The sequence below is a fragment of the Dromaius novaehollandiae genome, chromosome 16 (assembly GCF_036370855.1).
Source record: "Dromaius novaehollandiae isolate bDroNov1 chromosome 16, bDroNov1.hap1, whole genome shotgun sequence".
Taxonomy (NCBI): domain Eukaryota; kingdom Metazoa; phylum Chordata; class Aves; order Casuariiformes; family Dromaiidae; genus Dromaius; species Dromaius novaehollandiae.
Window position 1 is genome coordinate 7618791 of NC_088113.1, and position 20799 is coordinate 7639589.

A 20799-nucleotide genomic window follows, 5' to 3' on the forward strand; every position below is an offset into this window, starting at 1 on the left:
AAAGGTGCTTCTGTGCTTTAGAGCTTTTTCTTCATTTAAGATTCCCGTATGTCATAAGGCTGAACTCTCTCCCTGCATTAACTGCTTATGAGTAGGAGGACACAGCCATGCTACATCCAAGCCCCTGAAAAGGGAGTTCATATCTTCCCTATCTCTACTGGGTAGACAGAGGCATGAGGAAACTGTAATTACATTGTGTCTGATCAAAGAATGATGATTGGGATGTTCTAGCTGACCAACTGTGTCTGTACCCCCTTCTGTCCACTCATCATATTGATCATATTTAATGGCATTGCCCTGTAGTTGCCTTTATTTGCAACGTTGTCTTTCTGAGGCTAGAATGAGTGAATCTGTAATCTGCCTTGAACAAATTCATCGGAGCTGCTGGCAAAGATGTGACTGTGGTGTCTTTGGTTGTAGTATTGGCAAGAGACAGAACGAATAAACTTCTTGGGACTCTAGGCTAGACTCAGCGTTGACAGTCCTAAAGCTCCATTTTGAGTTCGTACCAGAGAACGAGCATATTTTGGTTTGCAGATTGACACAAGAGAATAAATGTGTGCTACTGGTGCCAGATTAAAGGTTCATTTCTGGCAATTGGCCTGATTTTTTCATTAGACATTTGGCACTCCCGTAACTCCATTAACATTAACATTAGTGAAATGAGTTCTGATTTACACCAGTAAAATGGAGATTAGAATCAAGTTATGTATAAGCAAGGCAAGTGTTCTCTTGAAGTGTTGGATTAACAAGGGCAGTAAACATGAATGTGAGAGTAATGAAGCAATAAAATGCATCAGGCAATGTGTTACTGGGGGATTATAACACATCTTGGGTATTGCTGCAAGGCACTAGTTCAGAAGCCGAGTAGCTTTAATTACTTTACTTGAGAGGTTCATGAGGCTCTTCCATCGCCGCTACTTCGGCAGGCTGCAAGGCAGTGTGCTTTTTGCCTCAAAAACAATAAAATTGAAGTAGACAACTCCTCAAGAATATTCTAGACCATTAAAAAGAATTTTGGATACTTCCCAGTTTTGGCTCCTACCCGTTTGTGTCACTGAGATCTCAATTTTAGCATGACCTAGACTGGTTGGGTTGATCCCTTTCCATTTCAGCTCAGCTCCATCCAGGGCTGCTTGCCATCCTTCATGGGGTGCACGCTGCAGCGTGCCTTCCCTGTGTGCTGCTTCTCTTTGGAGGAACTTGATCCTCGTGGTCCCAGGGAAGATCTCGCAAATCTTTGTGTACTGGCTTAGATGTCAGGGTCTCTCCAGCATTTCAGTGCACTAGGTCATGACAGCAGTCGTACATCCTCCGAAGCGCCGTTGGTGGGTACCCAGCAGGGCGAGCACGCCTGTGGAGCACATTTCTGTCCCTCCAGCATCTCAGTGTAAGAGTTGGCTGATGCCAATGAAAATGGCCAAGGGCAGAGACTTGTCAACTTTTGCCGTGTTGACATTTGACAACCCATCAGAAAGCTCTCTGCATTTGTCCAGTCTGTGTAGCCATTTCACATCTTGTCAGCATGTCTTAAATCCACAAGCATTATTAAACTCTTGTATCTGTGTATGTATTTGTTTTCAGAGTCGCTGGTCTCAGATTTCTTACTGCTTCCAGCCATAAGCGTATCTCCTCAGATGGACAGCTACTCTTTTTAAATTAGTGATGTCTTTCATAGTATCAGTCACTTGGATGCCTATCATTAGCATAAAATACACTTTAAAATAAGTTTGTAATGAAACCCCAGTTTACCAGCTCTCTGCCATACAATTTTCATTCAACTAATTTATTTATTAGTTTTACCATTTGGCTTCCCTGATGGCATTTATTTTAATATGTCTAAATCTTTCTGAGTTAACTGACTTGTTTTCCCTGTCTTAAAGCAACATATTTATATTGATACTTTATTAGCGAAAATTGCAACCTCTTACCAAAAGAGAACAATTACCACTTGTATCCTTAGAATGTATTAAATTAATTTCACAGTGCAATTGAAACCAAGGCAGAGGGCTCATTAATGGTTCCTTATCTCTTGATACTCATTTCTTCTTTCTTCTAAATGTGAGTTCTTGCAAATTGAAAAAAAGGGGAAGTTTATCATTATGAGGTACATTTTTATTTTTTTTTCCTTTTTGTTTTCTTGTGCATGCTGCCTGGGAACGGTTTTCCTTGTTCTTAGCAGTAATAGGCAGGCAACAGGTAACCACGCGAAACCCGCCCAGCCTCTTGAGCACAGGTGATTATCAGTTCAGGAAAGGGAAGATTGTTACAACTTCTGGAAGTCTGAGCTGCTTTATGACCTCTTGTTTCATGTTTTGTCTGCATGGGAAGATAATTTTGGGATTATTCCAACTAGAATGAAAAGGAGGCTTTCTCTTACATGGCCTGTACAGAAGGTCACCTGGAGGCCCAAACAACGCTTCAGTCTTCACAGGAGCGTTCAAGTGTGACTTAGGTGGCACATGGATTCCTCGCTGGTCCTCTATAGAGGCTGAAAATCTTTCTGAGCATGCATGGAGATGATTTTTCATTTTTTATTTGTGCATTTAAGAAGCTATTGTATTTTCTGGGGTTGGTCATTACACTTGTGTTTGAACATCTGGGTCCTGCTGTTGGAGAAAGTGATGACAGAGAACTGAAGACCTGATTCTCCAGCCCTCTATTTGCACACTCCTTTGGGCATCAGAGGCGCTGCAGAATCAAACCCTCAGTTAGCATGGCGTTAAGCTCATTCACAGATCACGAATGGAGAAGTTCAAAACATTTTAAATGTTTTGGAGATTTCCATCAGAAAGTATCTGAGAGTCTGTGTGTCATAAGAGCGTGTTGTGGTATGTGACACTGTGGCCCAGACTGTCTTGGTGCTCCAGAAAATGTAAAAATAGAAAAGAAATCCTGCCAGCTTGTGGAACTGCTTTCTTCTACTTTAGCTCGATAGGCATACAGTTGGGACATGCCAGTCCCAAAGAGGGAAGAAGGAGGGAGAAAGGCAGGATGAATTTTCTGTTTGGGGATGGATTAAATTTTTGTAGGAATGTTCCTTTTCCAGGGCTGTGTGGTTGTTCCTGTATAGGTACAACTTCCTCACACATCAATTATTTTAACTACACATAAAGGCAGCTTGGTGAAACTGGAAGAAAAAAGAACTGGGATTACTGTGGAGTTCCAATGCCTTTAAAACTGAGAGAAGTGGTCCTGCGTTTCTGTAGCACATCAGCAAGCAGGAGGAGTGTTGTCACCGAGCAAAGGGGCCTGCCCAGAAGATGAGCCTGCAACCAGCCTGAGACCTCAAAAGTGAACCCAGTTCCAAAAAGTGACCAATGAAATCATCCCCCCCCAAAAAAAAAATCTTCAACAGAAACAGTGCAAAAAATAGTTGAAAATCAGGACGAACCCCCCCACACACACACTATTCACATGATTTTGCTGCATCTGAAAACTCTTCCTTTAATAGGTCCTGTTTTCTCAAATTCATTTAGGAAGGCTCCATTGTCTTCAAAATATATTCTGGTTTTGTAGACAGATAATGTATTTTTTAAACAGATCTTGTCCCACTTCAAATCTGTTTGTTATTGCATTTTGTCTTTTGATGCACTGGAATGTTACTCTTTTGACAGACTTATTTTGTTTTGTGCTATTTATTTCAGAAGACTTCATTGCATTTTTTAAGTTGGATGCATGAAAATGTTTTCTTTTTCCTTGAACAAGTCTCTGCCTTCTAAAAGTTATTTTTGAGCACAGGTTCATGTGTCACCATAATTAAATGTTAAAAACAGGCACACTTATGTTGCTCTTACTGAAAAATATTCCCCACTGGGAAGAAAAATCAAACTTCCCAGCATTTAAATGCCCATCTAACTAGTGAGCATCCTCATTTTCATCAAATTTAGTATCCAGACTTGTGTAGAGGGATTTAAAATGTCTGTTCTGGGGGTTTCCTTAACCCAACGAGCTGATGAACCAACTTTGGATTGTTGGAAAACTTAGTGCAAAGTTGGATGAGGCTACAGGTGAACTGAGTTTGCTGACCTCAGCCCAGTGTCTAGAGGACATCTGCCTCTTCCAGAGCTCTGCTACAGTCTAGGGTTCCCCAGTTAGTGTAACCAGAGGGAAGGGAGAAGCCAGGGTTTTAAGGTAAGATTTGGGATAGATATTTTCACAGCCTGCTGTTGCTGGTCACTTCAAAGCAGCCACTGCTGAGATGCTCCAGGTCACTTCAGAAAAGAAGGGTTTTTAGAGCAGAATAGAATTGATTATTTTTGTGTGAGCCAAGCTCTGGGAATCAGAGTAGGCAGGGATTTCCCCAGCGTGCTCTGGAGGCTGCTGTACCCATCCAGCAGGAGTGCCTGGTGTGAAAGGATGCTGTGGTTGTGGCTGGTGGGTTGTACAGACACCCTTGTTTGCAGCTGAACCAGCAGCTGGCCAAATGAAGAAAAAACAGCAGTAGTTGGGCATCAAAGCCATAAGGTAGTTACATTTTAGAAGACAGTAGAGTTGCATGTTCCTAACCCTCGTATTTTCCCATCGAAATACTAGATAGTCAATATTTCTTCACCATTTCCCTATGTGTGGAGATACTTTCTTAGGTGTATCAGCCATTGTTCCTCTGCTGTGGATCCCTTGAAAAGATTTTCATGAACAGATTATCGTTGTTAACATCCTTACATAGCACTTCCAAAGGCACGTCAAACCCAAGGCTATTACTAATTCATTATGCCTCTGTTTTCTTAAATAGCTTTCTCAACGCGCCCCTGTTCAGAAGCAGGCAGGGTTATTATTAAGGCATTAGGTTCTCAAATTCTTCAGGAACTGGACTTCGAAAAACTATATGGTAGCATTTGAATGTGTGACAAGAGAGGTAGGTGTGGGATAGACCATTTCTTAATAACTTTGTAGAGGAAAGTAAGATTTTCTCTGAGACCTATGGGAAAATGCGGCTTCAACTTGCCAGAAAGTTTCCCACTGTTTTATGCAGAGAACGTAGTGTGCGTACATGCAGACTCGCTAATGCATTGGCCATGTGAGTGCCTTTTTACAGGAGGGTGGTGAGTGTCCTCTGCTGCATGCTGGTCTTTCAGCTCAGATGTGAAGTCTTACCAGACCCTGTTTTCTCAGGCCACCGTGTCCTAAGAGCAGCTTTGAGCAGCCCAACTGGAAAGGTGGCCTTATTTCAGTATTCATTTTATTGCTGTCTCTGGACTTTGCTGACTGGTTTTGTAGTTTTGCAGCTAGTTTGGTTGTGAGTTTTTAACGATAACCATGACAAAAGCAAAGTTAGTGCTTAAAGAGAACTGGCCTTGTGCAGACGTTAATTAATCATGCCTTGTAATGTTTTTGCCTGTCATTGAAAAGATTCACCTCCCTGTTTCTGTTTAAAACCACACAAAAATTAAGTCACATATGTCAATTTGGCCTCATGATAATGGGAACTTTACTTTTTCCCCAGTTTTATAATTTAAAGCCAGTCTCTAACTAGCTCTGCACAGGTGGAGAGTTACAATGGATGTGTGCTGTGACTCTCCGAACCATCCCATCGCTTGTAGACATCAGAACAGCTGCTCTTCATCTGAGCTCCTCGTTCAAGAAAATGTAATAACCATTCTCATTCTTGGGGACTGTATATCCGCCTGTAGCACAAATGAAGTGGCTCTATTCTAAAGAGAGTGGAAGAAAAACAGCAAGAGAGAAGAAAAGCCCTCGTGTGGTGGGTTTTGACTGGAATCTCTGGAATCGATTATTTTCTTAGAGCTATTTTTTTAATTCTCACCCAGTTTAGTAACACTGATCTTGATTCCTTGCTGCGTGTTTACCCTCATCCTCCTACAGATTCAACCTGGCTGCCTGCTAATCCCTTGTATAAATTCTGGTCTTTCGTTCTCACCAAGGCTGCTCAGTCTTGCTGCTTCTCTCCACTTACAACGTGGTTGAAAGCTTTTGGCTCTCGTAATTGCTTCCATTCCTTTTAAGCTTTTTTTAAAAAATGGGAATGTCACATTGTAATCTTTGGCCTGCGAATGGAGGCCTTCGCTGTTTGCAAGCTTCAGTACCCGGAGACGGAAAATTGGTATTGTGCCATTACATGTAGTGATAGTGTTGTCGGTGGTTTTTTCTTTTTTTTTAAGGAATTGCAACAGTCAAGGCAATGGCCAGAGCGACAGCCGCCTTTCAGATCAGCGGTTTCACTTTGTTCCCTGAGGCTGTGAGGGAACACCCGCGTTGCATCCCTAGCGCCCGTGCTCTGGCACCTTGCGGCAGGGCGCAAACCAGCCCGGCTCGCACAACCCCCCAGCACGGGGCAGCCGAAACAGAGGGTCTTTGCTGCTTATCGGGCTAGCTAACAGCCCAAGATGTAAAACAATACCATTCCACCGCTATCTTAATGCTATCTAGTTACACAAAACTGTCTATGTACTCTTGCGCTTGAGTCTCGGAGACAATGTTGTCAAAGGTGCAGATATAATCAGGATCTGAACATGCAAGGGAAAATGTTTCTACAGTTAGAGATGCTTTAATCATTTGTAGGCCACTAGCATAGAAAACAGCATTAAAAAAAAAAGAAAGAAAAGGAAACCATGTTTACAAGCGATTTGAGAATAACTCTCTTTGGAAAAGAAGCCTCCAGGTCTATTAGGAAATTTTACATTCTGCATGCTGCCTAGCTGGCGTGTGCTGCAAAGAAATTACTCTGATTAATTGAGTAGCTCATTTTAACTTGTAATGAATATTTAACCCATTATTTTTCATTAATTCTTCTGGGTTAAATACTGTTGTGAAGTCATTTTTCTGAGTAGTTTTTGTTTCAAGAGTGACATTCCAGCTGAGAAAGCAATATTCTTAGGTGCTATAAATCTAAGACCAAGCCCTGTTTTTGCCAGACTGACTTTTCCCCTTTCTGGGTCTTCCTGTCACCCAGCCGTGTTGAAACTCCCATCACGAGTTTGCTTCTCTGACTTTGACCCTCTGTTACTCACTCTTGCGTGGTGCTTTTGCCCCTGGGTGTCTAGCCCAGCAATCCCTATAGCCATTTCGGTTTTTCCTCTTCTGTTCTCCTTGTGGGATCCAACGCTTCTCTCTCCGATGCAGTAACACTGCTGCTGGTTGTGGTACCGCTTCCACCACAGGACTAACCATCTTTTTTCTTTATGCCTCCCCACTTGGAAATCTCACTTAAATACCTGTCTTTTCTTCCTGCCTGTGGAAGAGGAATATGCCTAGGGCTCTTTTGATTTTTTTTTTCCTACCAGTTACATTTTTTAATGCAGTATTGTAATTGCTGCTTTAAATAAGGAATGCTTCAATTAGGGTTTGTGTAACACGCTTTATGGAAAAAACTTGTATCATCAGTCCTGCTTAGCTGCATGCACTCAGTAATCCTTCCTTCATGGATGTTCTTTAGTATGTCACCTCTTCTGAGAAGGTAACTTCACACCTGGTGGCATATGGTTTTCAAATCATGTGGCTGTCCACAAATGGCTGGGTGGAAGATTGCCATGGTGTCTTCTTCCACCTAGCTGCCATTTCTGTTTCTCCACGACTTTTTCCTGTCTGTGCAATGCTCTGTCGTCTGATGTAATTACCGCAGAGTGTCAGGCAGGAAACACCAGTCCTCAGCTCTGCTGTTGAGTAGCTATAGTGCCAAAGGCATATCCTTAATTCTGTCCAGTTCTGTAAAGTAGATAGCGTAATTTATTACTTACTTTGCATGAACATTAAGATAATTTAAAGAACATATGAATCACTCTGGATATGTGTAGCACTACATATGAACTCCTGCTGGTAAGTAGATGATCTTTCAATTTCTTAATATTTTGAGAGAGGCATACTCTCCTCTTTGATAATGGCTGGTAAAAACTTGAGGTTTGGCTGTTGGACTCGCCTGCAAAACCATCCTCGGGGGGTGAAGCAGGTAAACAGGCCAGCTCTTCCTCCTTGTGGACAGAAACACTTTCAGATGAAAGAAAGCTTCTGAAACATTTAGCTCTGGAATACAGATGGCAGCCCTTTGTAGTGAAATTCTTTGGGGATTTGACAATTCCTGTTCCTAAGAAGTGGATTACTAACTTTTGGCCACTGCTCTGCCAGCTTCGACCATGATATAAAGCAAGGAGGAATTTAAAGGCTCGAAAGCCCCAAGGCGCTGTAGAAAACTAACTTTCTGGCACAATAGAAAACCATTTTTTCTGATAGTTACTCGTTACTGAAATAATCTGGTATTTAGGCACCTATGAACTGCAGGCTCAGTAGCAGGATAGCTGGATTAGGCCTTGGGTACCTGTGACTGCATTACTAGAACAGGCACTGCTTGATGATCCATAAACTGACTTCTTGCAGGCTGGTGAGGTTAGCAGCTTTGCAGAAGAACCCGTTTCCCTCTGCTTTGTGCTTTTTGTATCTCTGCGATGTGCTGAGAATTGTATCTCCCGTGAATGTGCTGCTTGCGCCATGCTCTGCATAGCAGCAGGATGCCAGATCTCTGTGTTTGGGGATCTTGAAAAGGATTGAAAAAAACAGAATGGGGTGGGTCTGTGAGAGAGGATTAAAATCTTCAAATAGCTGTGTATGTAAGATCGGGCTGGGTGAATGACAGTGCCTGTGAAAGTCAGATTCTGGTCAGGCTTCTGGGACTGTGCAGTCCCAGTACATAAATATAAATATCTCTGAAAGAAGTAGCTTGGTCGAGAGGGGCATGCACAGGCAGGGTGACAAGGGACCTGGGTTCTTCACTTCTCTGGCTCTGTCTTTTCTATCACTTGCCTACCTTATTAAGGAAGTAAGCTTAGGGCAGAAGATTGTCCTACTTCATGCTAGTACAATGTAATGGGGTCCTGCCCTTAACAGGGATCTCTGGGTGCCCCTGAAATGCACACAGTAATAGCAATGGTGACCTGTCCTATGTCCTATTATTCCAGTATCCAGCTTCAGGTATGAGAAACAATTTATCCCAAGAAATGTGGTGGAAATCACCACTAGAAACTAGGGTGATAGTTTGTTTTCTTTCCCCTTTGATCTCAGCAGTATAGAAACATTGCTTCTCAGAAAGAAAAGATTGGCCCCTCAAGTACAGTAGTGCAGAGCTTTCCAAGGCTATTTAAAGACATTTGTGTGAAATGGCCATTTGAGCAGTTCTTACGGGCTTTTTGCTCGCAGAATTGTAGATCTTTATGCATGCTTGTAAAAAAGAGAAGCAAAACTTAATTCCAAAAAAATGTTGAAGGCAAGGAGATATGTAAAATGGCAGCAAAAAGGAACAGTGGAGAGCAGCAGAAGTCATCTTCTGCAACTGCAGCAACAGCTCACAGACCTCCCACTGCTAGAATAGAAATGTTCTCGGGTACTGACAGCTGGCGCAATGCAGGTGGCAGAGCAGCTAGCCGTGGGAGATTTAGGCATCTACCAGGAAGATGATCCCCCAGAATGGCAGGAAAGCAATGGGCCCCTTCAGAGAACTGCTTGATTGCAGAGCTTTAAGAATGCTGAGGCTCAGGAACTTACTGGCACTGTCATACTATCAGTTCCTAGACACTGTTAGCAGAGACGACTTACGAATGGTTGGACTAGTAGCCTAAAGGAATTGTTGGCCTTTGCCAAGATAGAGGGAGTTATACAGGAGTTTCAAGTGAATCAGTCACCACAGTGTGTACGTGTCAGGATGGATAATCAGCCTTTATTCTCTTTCTAAAAGGGCAGTAGTCTACAGTGGGAACAAAAAAAAACACACTGACCGCTCATTGCCTGTAGTGATAAGCAACAGCCTGGCAGAATCAAACCAATCTAGTGAATTACAGGATGGAGCTGACAGTGTATTCTGGCTTTTTTTAACGTAGTTTACAACACATGAGGACATTCAGATTGTACAAAAATGGGGCATCTGACTGTGCTAGAAAACCATTTTCCAATACCTATCACTTACAGTCATAGGAGCAACTGTGACTCAAGTGGAGGATAATTTGGAGTACCTCTGAGTTTCAGGTCAAACAAGTATAGTTTTAGCCATTTGCAGGATAAAATTTGTACGTTTATCATTTATTTTGTTGTGTGGCAATGTCAGGGTTACGTGTCTGGATGGTATATAGCTCACCTCTTGGACAGATTTGCTCCAAAATTGTAAGAAGTGTTGGCAAACATAGATGATAATATGGAGTTCGTACCATATGGAGTCCCATTACTGCTTTTCAGAAGTGTGAGCACAAAACTTTAGCAGCGAGCTCTAATTGAGTGGGAAAGCTGTTGGACCCAACATATAGCAGATTGGTAGAGTGGTCAGGGACAGAAAGCTGAAAATGACATGTGCTCTTCAAACAGCAATGAAGATTTTTGCTTGGTTAAATACTGTGTTTTGCCGTGGTAAACTAGATCAGCAGCTCAGCTTTAGGGAAAATGAAATCGTATCTTTACCTTTAAAAGTGGTTAGTTTTCTTGTCTTGCAATTATGTTTCATTGTTTTGTATTTACTCTTCAAAATACAATTGAGAGGAGAATATTCTACTTTGTTCAAGATCAGATCCTCATCCCACTGCGGTCCATCAGCTCAGGCCCTGTTTGAGGGAGTATTAGGAAGCCCTATATTCACTTCCATGGTTTGATCAGGGTAACCACTGGGAGTCATCTTTGCAGACAGAGATCTTCTGAAACATGCAGATTAACAAGTGGCAAATGGTGACAAGAATAACCCAGTGAGGCTTTCCGTTGTCTCACCGAAACCTTGGCTCAGTTGAATATGATGTCCCCAAACACCTGACTTTCCCTGAAAGTCAACAACACAAAGTGGTTAGAAGAGCAAAACATGACAGTTTTCTGATGACGGCTCTCTGTTTTCACCTTTTATTCCCTTTTCCTACCATGTTCAAACTGTAGAGGAAGATTTGGCTGAATTCAACAGTCAAGGTAAAGCCCAAGATAAGATTGTGATCTCATGTAGCATGAATTCTTGTAAATCCATCAAATTCAATAGCAGTGGTTTTTTTGCAGGAGTTAGGTATATTAGGAATATAATAAAAAATAGGGTCATTTAGTCTTTAGAATAGCCATGACTCAAATCTTGTGGGCCTTTCTAAATCAAACTCAGTGCTTTAAGCTATATCTGGAAAAAAATCTGTACACGTCACATTCCGCAGTTGTTGGAGGGGTAACAGAACCTTGAGGTCAGATCATGACAAGTAAGTAAAAGAGGAAATGCTTTGCAAATAACAAATTTCTAAAAATGTTTTGTTTTTAGGTGTGTAGGCTGTACTTTTTCTTTTTCTTTCTTTTTTTTTTTTTTTTTTTCTAAGAGGTAGAAATCATGTTGTCTTGCCTAGGCCAGAGAAGAACTCATGCATGCAATACATTAGATGGTGTGGAGGATGCTCTGTGGGTTGGATTAATGCTTGTTACATGCATAATTGTAATTGCATGTTTACAAAAGCCAAGAATCCAGTATAATGAGAAATACCAATGCAACCTGATCTTAAAAGAAAAAAAAATGTTTCTGCAAAACTATTATGGATATATCAGTGCAAACTTTTACTTTCACTATTTCAATGAGTAAGGATTGCACCTCCACTTAAACTACTTGAGGTGATAATTGTAACTGCTATTAATCCTCCTGCTTCTGGGTATGCTGAATGCATCAGAGGAATAAATACCCCACTGCAGTACAATATTGTAAAATATTATTGTCAATTGCATTACACTGGGATTTTGCACTTTGCTTTGAAATATCTGGCACTAGCCATTATTAAAGGCAAAGGATTAAGTTAGATGGACAGTTGGTCTATTGCAATTAGATTGCAAGTATGCCATTAGGCTTTCAAATGAATGTTAAAACTGGGTCATTTCAGGATTTTTCTACAAGTTCTTTTTTTTTATCTCCTCCTTCCTCTCCCTCCATCTTTTAAGGAGCTTCCACCCAGAATTCCAATGCAGTGGAACCCGAAAAGCAAGTTGACAGCACAGTGAAAATGGCCGGGGTTATAGCTGGTCTTCTGATGTTTGTTATTATCCTCTTAGGAGCAATGCTTACCATCAAGAGAAGGTAAGTTTCTGCTTTGCTTCCATCTTGGACCTCCTGGCTGGAGTGCTGTTACTTCAATAAGAAGAATAAATTTGGTAGAGATAAAATACTCCATTTGGGTTGCGGGGGCAGCTGTTAATATTTATGCACATAACAGTACTACTAAGAAGTTGTAGTCACAGAAGAGAAGCCTGTTTTGCCAGATGCTGTGTGAACAACACAGGACTAGTTGTTACTCCTGAGAGTTAATGATTTAAGAGAAGGAACAGCAGGTGAAGGTGAACAGGGAGATACAAAAGGAAAACGAGGCAATGGAAGTCAGCATGTTAGCGCGTGCACTCAGCACAAGCATGGTCTAATAGAAGACAAGTTTTCTTTTTTAACGGCAGAGGAAGGCCAGGTTTTGTCTTAAAATGGTGTGATATATTTACACTCATCTACAGAAGACTCAAAGTGAAAGCACAGAAGAAAGCTCAAGTGCCTGCTTCAAGCTCATGGTGATGAGAGCTCGCAACCAATAGAGACCAGAATAGTATCTTCTGAAGTGATACATAGGGAGAGGATGAGGCATCAAGACCCTTGAAAAGGAAGGTGAGAAGCTCACATTAAAAGTCATAAGAAGGTGAAGCTAGCGTTGGAATACAGTAAAAGATGGAAGGAGAGACAATAATGTGGTCAAAGCTGTTCAAGCAACATTCAGATTAGATGCAAGCAAGATAAGTTGGTTTTTTTGTTTAAGGGAGGGAAGGGAGTTGTAACTGAAAGAGGATAGTGAGAGCTGAAAACTGGACAGACTTGAGCACCTTTGTTCTGTGAACTGAAAGAAACAGAGAAGTAAGAAATTAGAGGTGAGAACAAGACGGTGAGTGAGACTGAGGACTGGCTTAAAGGTACTGGAGAAGAGAGGCAGACAGTTGCGGGGGAGACAGAAGATGAAGGAAGCACTGCTGAGGTTGTCCACTCTGGGCCCAGCACTATGGCAGTAAAGCTGCTTGCAGCATCTGGGTTGCTACGTGGATGCAGAGTAGCCACTAGGGACTAAAACACAAGGTTTAAAAATAAGACTTTGCGACAGTGGATCAGAATTTGTTAGAATAACTTCACAGTATGAAGCAGGTCCTTTTATCCTGCTGAAAAAAAACAAAAGTAAAGAGTGAAAAATACCTCCAAGAAAGGTGGTGAGGTTTTATAAAGCAATCTCAGACCTCCAGATAACCACGCGTGTATGTGTGTGAGCATAGGTGAAAAGTGGGCATCGAATGGAAATTGAGCTGCTTAGCAGTATGGAGTCTCTCTGTGTTTTGCACATTTCTTCATCTTGTTTATTTTTTACTTAAAATTTGTTGGTTTTATCTGTATTGTTTATATTCTTTTGCATTCTGGCTCAAAGGAGTAATACAGCTTTGCAGGTACTCTGCATTCCCATGAAATTGCCTAATGACTAGTTACAAAAGGCAGTAAAGAGGGCTGAAGAAAATTTCTCTCTATTTTATTATTTTGTTCTTTAATCAAAAGCCTGTGTTTATGCCTAGAACAGAGCCTTGTTCCCAAGTCAGCCTTGATGGCACATATTTTCACACAGCAATTTGTTTGCAACCAGTGTTCAGCGGGGATATTACATCTTGCTGAGGGTTAGAAGTCTTTCTGAGAGTTAGCTTTAGTTTATTGGGGGATGAAACTTTATACAATCATGTATGGAAGTGAAATTTATTCAAGCAGTTCATTTTGTGTGATTTTCTTTGGACTGTTTGCACTTAGACTTTGATGTAGACCATTGCAACCACTGCTGTAAGAGCTCCATGTTTGCTGTTTAATACACTATAATTCAGAAAACCACTTAGGCAAGACGTTTTCTTAAGAAAAGGATGTATTTTGTATTTACTTCTACCAGGCATTTCTAAAGTGACCCCAGCTTTTCAACATTAATTTGTTTCTAAATGAAACCTGAGCTAGCTAACCAGGTAGCCCCTAGCCTAGGGTGCAGGTAGTATGACACATGAGTAATCTTGCTGACTTTACTGGGTCTGCTGCAAGGAGTGAGGCTTGGCAAAATAAAGCCCTGTTCCCTTGAGATCTCTTATCTCTATGACAAGCAATCCCAAATTTTCCAAAAAGGAAACAGCAGTTAAATCTATATATGATCTCCAGTATATGCCTCCAGTTCACATATGCAAACAGAGTACTTTATGCCTTAGATGCTGGAGTGCAGGGTTGCTACTCAGAGGGATCTTGACAGGCTGGAGAAATGGGCTGATGGGAACCTCGTGAAATCTAACAAAGTCAAATGCAAAGTCTGGCCTCTGGGCTGGATTAACCACACACCGCAGTACACGCTCGGGGTGACTAGAAAGCAGGTTTGCAGAGAAGAACCTGGAGGTCTTGGACAAGTTGAACACAGGTCAGCAAAGAAAGCAACTGGATCCTGGGCCATGTTAGCACAAATGTAGCCAGCAGGTTGAGGGAAGTGATTAGTTCCCTCTGTTCAGCATTGGCGAGCTTGCTTCTGGCATGCTGGGTCCAGTTTTGGGATCCTCAGTATGAAAATGACCCTGAGATACTGGAGGAAGGCTAGAGGAGGGCTACCTGGGTAGCCCCCAATGAAAAATGGAAAAAGGGTTTCAGGAATAATTGAGCTGGGTTTCTAGCTTTTGTTTAATGCCCACCCCTCCTTCACTCCTGCTACCTTTTGTAAATACTCTTTAAGAAAAGCTTTTATTTTCAGCTTGAAAGATAAAACCTGTAAGGAAAGCAGTCCTGATGTACAGAGTGATGCCACATCCAAACATCCTTGTATGTTTTGCAGATTTTGGGGTTGATAACATCCTTCATTATTTTCACACTATGTATTACTGTTCTAAATCATGTATATTCCTGAGCAGAAAACAAACAATGATTTTTCATGGTGATCAAGAATCCATTATTCTGGCATGATTTTTCTGTGGTGTGGCATGCAAAGAGCTAAGAGAATTAAGGATACTCTAAAGAGGCAATACACTTTAAATGCTAAGGCGATAATACTCATTTTCTTCAAGGGGATTTTCTCCAATGTGGAGTTGAAAGTATAAAACAGGAGGAACTTGGAAGAGCGGACATAATTTGTCAATGTATATATACTTGTAAATGCTTCAATGGCAATAAAGGGAGACATTAAAACACATGAAGGTTGTTCCCGTATGAGAGGTGTCTGCACTATCTTCTGATCAGGAAGGAAATCCAAAAGCCAAATCTTCAGTGCACTAGACGGTGGATTCATTTTCGGGATTTTTGAGAAACAAAGCTGGCCGCCTAGCTGCAGGTACGGGACAGAATCTCAGTAATGATGGGGGTTTTTTAAGCCTTTTTTTAAGCCAGTCATATGTTCAGTACAGTATCTCCCTTAGTTATTCACCAAAGGCCATTTTTTCCTGTCATCAGATTTCACATAAAACTTGTGTTCCCAAACTGTCTACCACATCTATAAAAATGTTAACATGAGACACTTGCTGCTAGGCAGAGTGATTGTTGCCAATATATTTTTTGTATAAGTTTGAAAATAGTTGGGAATTTCTCAGAACTAGAATTATGGGCAATTAATTTTCTCCAAATACCCTGGAGGAGAACTTTATCATTCTGGTTCTGATGAATGCATCGATGTGGAAATATCTTGATGCATACCCATGATTCGTCATCTCTGCTTAATCGCATGTCTTCCACTGGAAACTGGAGAACCAGCAAAAAGCCAGGTTATCAATAAGTAAGACCCTTCAAAGCAAAAGTAAAAGTTCACAGCTGATTTAGAGTAAAAGGGGTTTGTTTTTTTTTAAATGGACTATACATGTTTGTTGTGCAATGCAGCAAACCTTCGTTGTGGGTCAGGAGGAAACCTAGAGAAACCATGGGCTGGTTTGAACTTCTGGAGGAGCGTATCTGGGAGCTCGCACTCATCTGAGCGAACCGTTTAACAGCAGAGTTGTCCTCCTGCTTCACAAACAGAAATGCTAGGAGCTTAACCTCCTGGCGTCAATTTTAGTATTAACCTTACTTTAAAGTGAGATCCTCTTTTCAGTTCACAGAGGCATTAGCATGAGACAGTTTTGCCTTGCAAAGCAACAATGCAGAAAAGTAATTTAATTAGACGAACTTGAGGCATTTCCTTCAAATGGAGCTGCAAAATATCATAGTGACATTTGTTCATGGTCCCCAGGGCATTGTAGCCCCTCAGTAATAGACACAATCCATCTGATTTTCCTGAATGAAGCACTTTTTTAGCCAGCACTGAGAGCAAAGGAAGGAGAGTGGGTAGAAGAGGGGGAAGTGCTAAGAGAAGAAGGAAACTGGTTTGAGATTAGGATTAGAGAGATCATCAGAAGTTGCATTCTGCTTTTGTGAGACACCTGAAATGTGTATACTTTTTTGCATTGTACATATATAAGGCCTGGGCAAAAATTGGCTCCTATTTCAATAGATCATGTTTAACATTTTTTGCAACTGGCAAATTTGGGGGCCTGCCAGCTGTTTTACGCAGTTCAGTCAGATACGTGAGGTTAAACTGAGCCAGCTGGAATTTTTATGCAGTTGAAGAATTGGGTTTGATTTTGTGTTGCCTAAAAGATTTTAGTTGAACCCTGGGGGTCACCTAAAGTCTGCTAGCATGTTTAGGTATGTATTTGTACTGTGTAAAAAATGTGTGTTTGTGTATAAAAGATTCCTGCTTTAAATATGACTATGTGTCATATGGTATTTAAACTCAAAGCAGTTAACACAATTTGTTTTCCCAGCTTTGGAGCCCCACTAGCTATGTGAGTTACGTATTTACAGCTCCAATATCAACATCTGGATATGGACACGCAAATTGCTGCAGAATAATTGAGCCTGTTAATTTACAGCATGTGAGCTGGTGATCAGTGCCCACATGGGTGCAATTACCCACATAACTCAAGGCAGCCCAGCCTTCTTTCATTAATAGATATGTACCTTGAAATACCTCATATTTATTGTATCAGGGCATTGCTAATGCTCTAAGGAGCTTGTTTGTTTGTCCTTAGTATTAGTTACATATTTTTGTGTAACAGAGAATAAATGACTGCTTAGGAAAACCATGGTGAAACAAAGGGGGAAAAAAGGCATTTGCAAACTTTTTTTCTGGAGGAAATACACTTTGACTTTGCCCCCCAAAAGGATTAGATGCTGGTCCATTCTGATCGCGTCTGGACTGTTTTAACTCCTCCGTAACTGTGACTTGCGTTTCCCTGGAGTGAGCAACGTGACACTTCTCAGACTGGCGCGTTTGTGAGGACAAAACCTCCAGTGACCCCTTTAAGGATAAGACTGAATAAATAGGATCAGACAGCCTGTCACGGGTGTACTGTAAATAAGTTCTTTAAACTGCTGTTGGTAGCAAAAAAGGAGATTTGGAGCTACGTAGGGTCTCAGATTAGTTCCGTCTATGAAAAGTCAGCTCCTTATTCTGGATTAGGATTTAGGTTGTTACCTAAAACTAATTAAATAAAACCCATCAGCCTCTTAAGCAGAACATACCAGAGTTATAGGGCAGAATTACTAGAGAGGTATTTGCACATGCAGTGACCGCTGTCGCTTTTATGTCCTTATTTAAGAAGGACGTTCTGTCCGTGTGATGGGCAGGATTTGCAGGTTGCCTGATACGCTTTAGGGGCAAGTCATGTTTTCAGTGGTCCGTAACTCTGACCAATTTTAACACTTAGTTTTGAAATATTGCGTAGTAAGCACATGTCTTGGGCAGTATATTTTGGGAGAATTTGAGCCAAAATGGCCTGGCTGTTTCCAAAATGTGACCCTCCTTTTGTTTGCTGCCTTTTATTTTCCATCCTTAGGGAGTTCACCTTTCTAAGCTTTCTTCTGCTGCCTTGAGGGATAGGCAGTTTTTTAATGAGAAGTGAGAGTCTCTTGTGATCACATGTGTCCAGTGGCTGAGACATGAGAAAAGCAGAAAGGTTTGCAAGATGTTCAGCAGAAGCCTTACAGCCAGCAGTGCTGTGTGAGACATGGTGCTGGCGTGTCAGAGGGGCTTAATGGGATATTTTCTGGGTCGGTTCATCTGTATTGGTTCTCATTTTGCACGTCCTGGCAGTTTTGCCTTTGCTTAGAGGTTCAAAGGAACTCAGAATTTCACGGTGAAGCTCAGTGGCAATCACTGCTTTTTAATTGAGGTATTGCCGTCTTATGCACAATTCCTGAATTTCACAGGATTCTGCCATTCTGCCATAACTACTTGGTGGTGTACCCGAGCCTCACACAGATAGCTTGGGTAGATCAGGTGTCCAGCCTGAATTTCAGGTTTACGGCAAGACCACAGCCAGGCAAAATAGATGTCATTGCAGTGCAATCATTTGATGCGTTTGTAGTCCGCTGTCTTTTCCCAGGAGGAATCTCTTCCCAGGGCAACAGGTTAAATATATGAGGAAATGGGGCAGGAGGTATCTCCAACACGAGAAGATAAGACAAGGCAGCTGTGCAAATGGCCATACGCTCAGTGCGTGCACGCCAGTGCGGGTGGTTGTGCACGGAGAGCCCCACTGGTGCACTGCCTCCGGTTTCCATGTCTCCTCATGCAAGCTGTGTTCAGAGCAATCATTAAAGTGACCCCCTGTATCCCGTGCCTGTACTTTGTAAGTGCTTCCTGGTATTTTATTATTTTATTATTAATAATATGTGCGACATTTGTAGCAAGAGAGCCTTTTCAGAGAAGCTCTTTTCCAGTTCTAAGAGGGGAGACATCCCCTCTTAACTTACAACTCTTTGCCAGGACTCATTTTGTGGTGCTGCTCTGTATCAAAAAGCTTCTGAAGCTTATTGTGGAAAAAATGGAAAAGGAAATGTTTAATCGCAGTGACACAGAAAGCTGATGCAGAGCCAGTGATCAGCTATAAATATGTAAAGTTCCTTGAATTGTTAATAAACTATTTGCGGCTCAGAGCTTGATGAAGCTTGGTTTGTCAGTGCACAGTTTGTTCGTTATCTGAATATTCCAAAATTGTGGCATTTTTCATTGTCATTTTCCTATTTGTTGTTATTTATATTAATAGCTTTTACATAATGCTTTCCGTTCCAAAAACCTTAAAGCACTTTACGAACAAAGGTAAGTCTCATTATACGTGAAATTGAGGCAGAAAGAGAGGAAGTGACTTTTTCATAGTGACACAAGAAGTCGGTAGCAGAAGTGGAAACAGAACCATATTTACCCATCTCCGGTTCAGTATCCGTTCCTCAAGCACATACAGCTGCTGGAAAAAAGTGTAGGAGAAAAAGAACTCAGTACAAATGGCAGGACAAGTATTTTATATGCTGAAAAAAAGCTAAGAGTTCATATAAATCTAATTATGTACTTTTCCTTTTTTTCCTTTTGGACATTTTCTTCATCTGACTGGCCCATCAACATTTAGAAGAAATGCATATTCCTACTCCTATTACTTGTAAGTACCTAGCTGGAGATGATGTTTCTTGAGCATGCTCGCTGTTGTAATTTGTGCTTTCTTGTGTGCTTTTCTTTTACTGCTTTTTTTTTAAACCATTCCATGTATCCTTGTCTTTCTAGCAGCTTGCATTTTATTTTCTCATTTCACACCTATTATATTTTCCCTGTTTCACCACTTTACCATTTCATCATTGCACCTACAACTGTGCTTGCAAACACCTGTGCAAATGGCCATAGATAGGTCCGTTAACGTTTACAGTTCTTCACGTGCTAATGGACAAATGCAGAGTGCATTCATTGTCCACTGCATTTAGCTGGACTGCAGGGAAATTCACACCTAAAAGCTATTGTCAGGAATTTCTCAGCCTTGGATGTAAGCTTTTCTAAAAAACATAAGGTTTCTGAGTCGGCTTGATGTTCTTTTTGGTAGCCAGGAACTAGGACTCGACATTTTCTCAGCAAGTGTCTCCGTTCCTAGAGCTGCAAGGTCCAGAGTCTCAGTTTAGACCCCTGGAGGTTCACTTGGCTCAGATTTTCACACCTGAATCACTTCTCCAGTGCTAATGACAATGCTGCATAATTAGGGCAGTTGTTAAGGCACATGAAAATGCTTTACATGTAATACCTCCAGAGGCAGCCATTGCCTAAAGATCGAGGGGCTGGAAACGAATCAGGGCCAGGCTGTTTCTGCCACAGTGCTAGTTGTCAGAGGATCAGGAGGAGAGGAAAACTGGGGCAATCATCTGAAGAAAGAGTCCTGGAGAGTTGAGTTGGGATGCCTTTGCTGCCATCAGACAGCAGGGAGGGATGGAGAAAGCAACTGCTGCTTTTGAGAGGAGCAGGTCTGTATCACACACCTACACTTTTCCCTCAAAAGCAGCAACCTGCCTGACTTTCTGGGCCTCTGGCATAGACAAAGTTGTCCAAAGGGCCACATCTGTCCTGCTCGTCCCTGGAGTCTGTCAGCCCTGGCAGGGGACAGCCTCCTCCTCTGCCCGTTCCTACAAGTATCTGTGTTGGGAGCTTGTAGCTTTGTCCCACGGCATGTCTGTAAGGTGTTCAGACGCTCAGCACAAGGAGGGCATTGATATTCAGCCATTTTATCGGAAGTTGACACCTTTTCCATGTGAGTTGGTTTAAATCTTAAGAACAGGGTGAAGGACTTAAGTATTAGGCTCCCTATGTACCTGTTGGAGTGTTTTTACCTCCTCAGGTGACAGACCAGAAGATAATTGAAAGAGGAACCTCTTCCATTTGTTAACTATGCAGAGAGCCTAAACGTGCAGTGTTTGAAACCCACACTAATGAGCCTTGACTCTGCTCAGTTGCATAATAGTAAATGCAGAGTAACTCCCTTTTCTCTAGACTTCACACC

The 20799-nt window shown here is 41.7% G+C and overlaps 1 protein-coding gene across 1 annotated transcript in view; it reads left to right on the forward strand.

The window, feature by feature from the left end:
* PTPRT (protein tyrosine phosphatase receptor type T) overlaps nucleotides 1–20799 on the forward strand; it is a 478646-nt gene that overhangs the window by 390563 nt on the left and 67284 nt on the right. The window contains exons 14-15 of the mRNA XM_064521396.1: nucleotides 11878–12013; nucleotides 19393–19422. Coding sequence (XP_064377466.1) covers nucleotides 11878–12013; nucleotides 19393–19422 — 166 coding nt within the window. The remainder of the gene's footprint in view (nucleotides 1–11877; nucleotides 12014–19392; nucleotides 19423–20799) is intronic.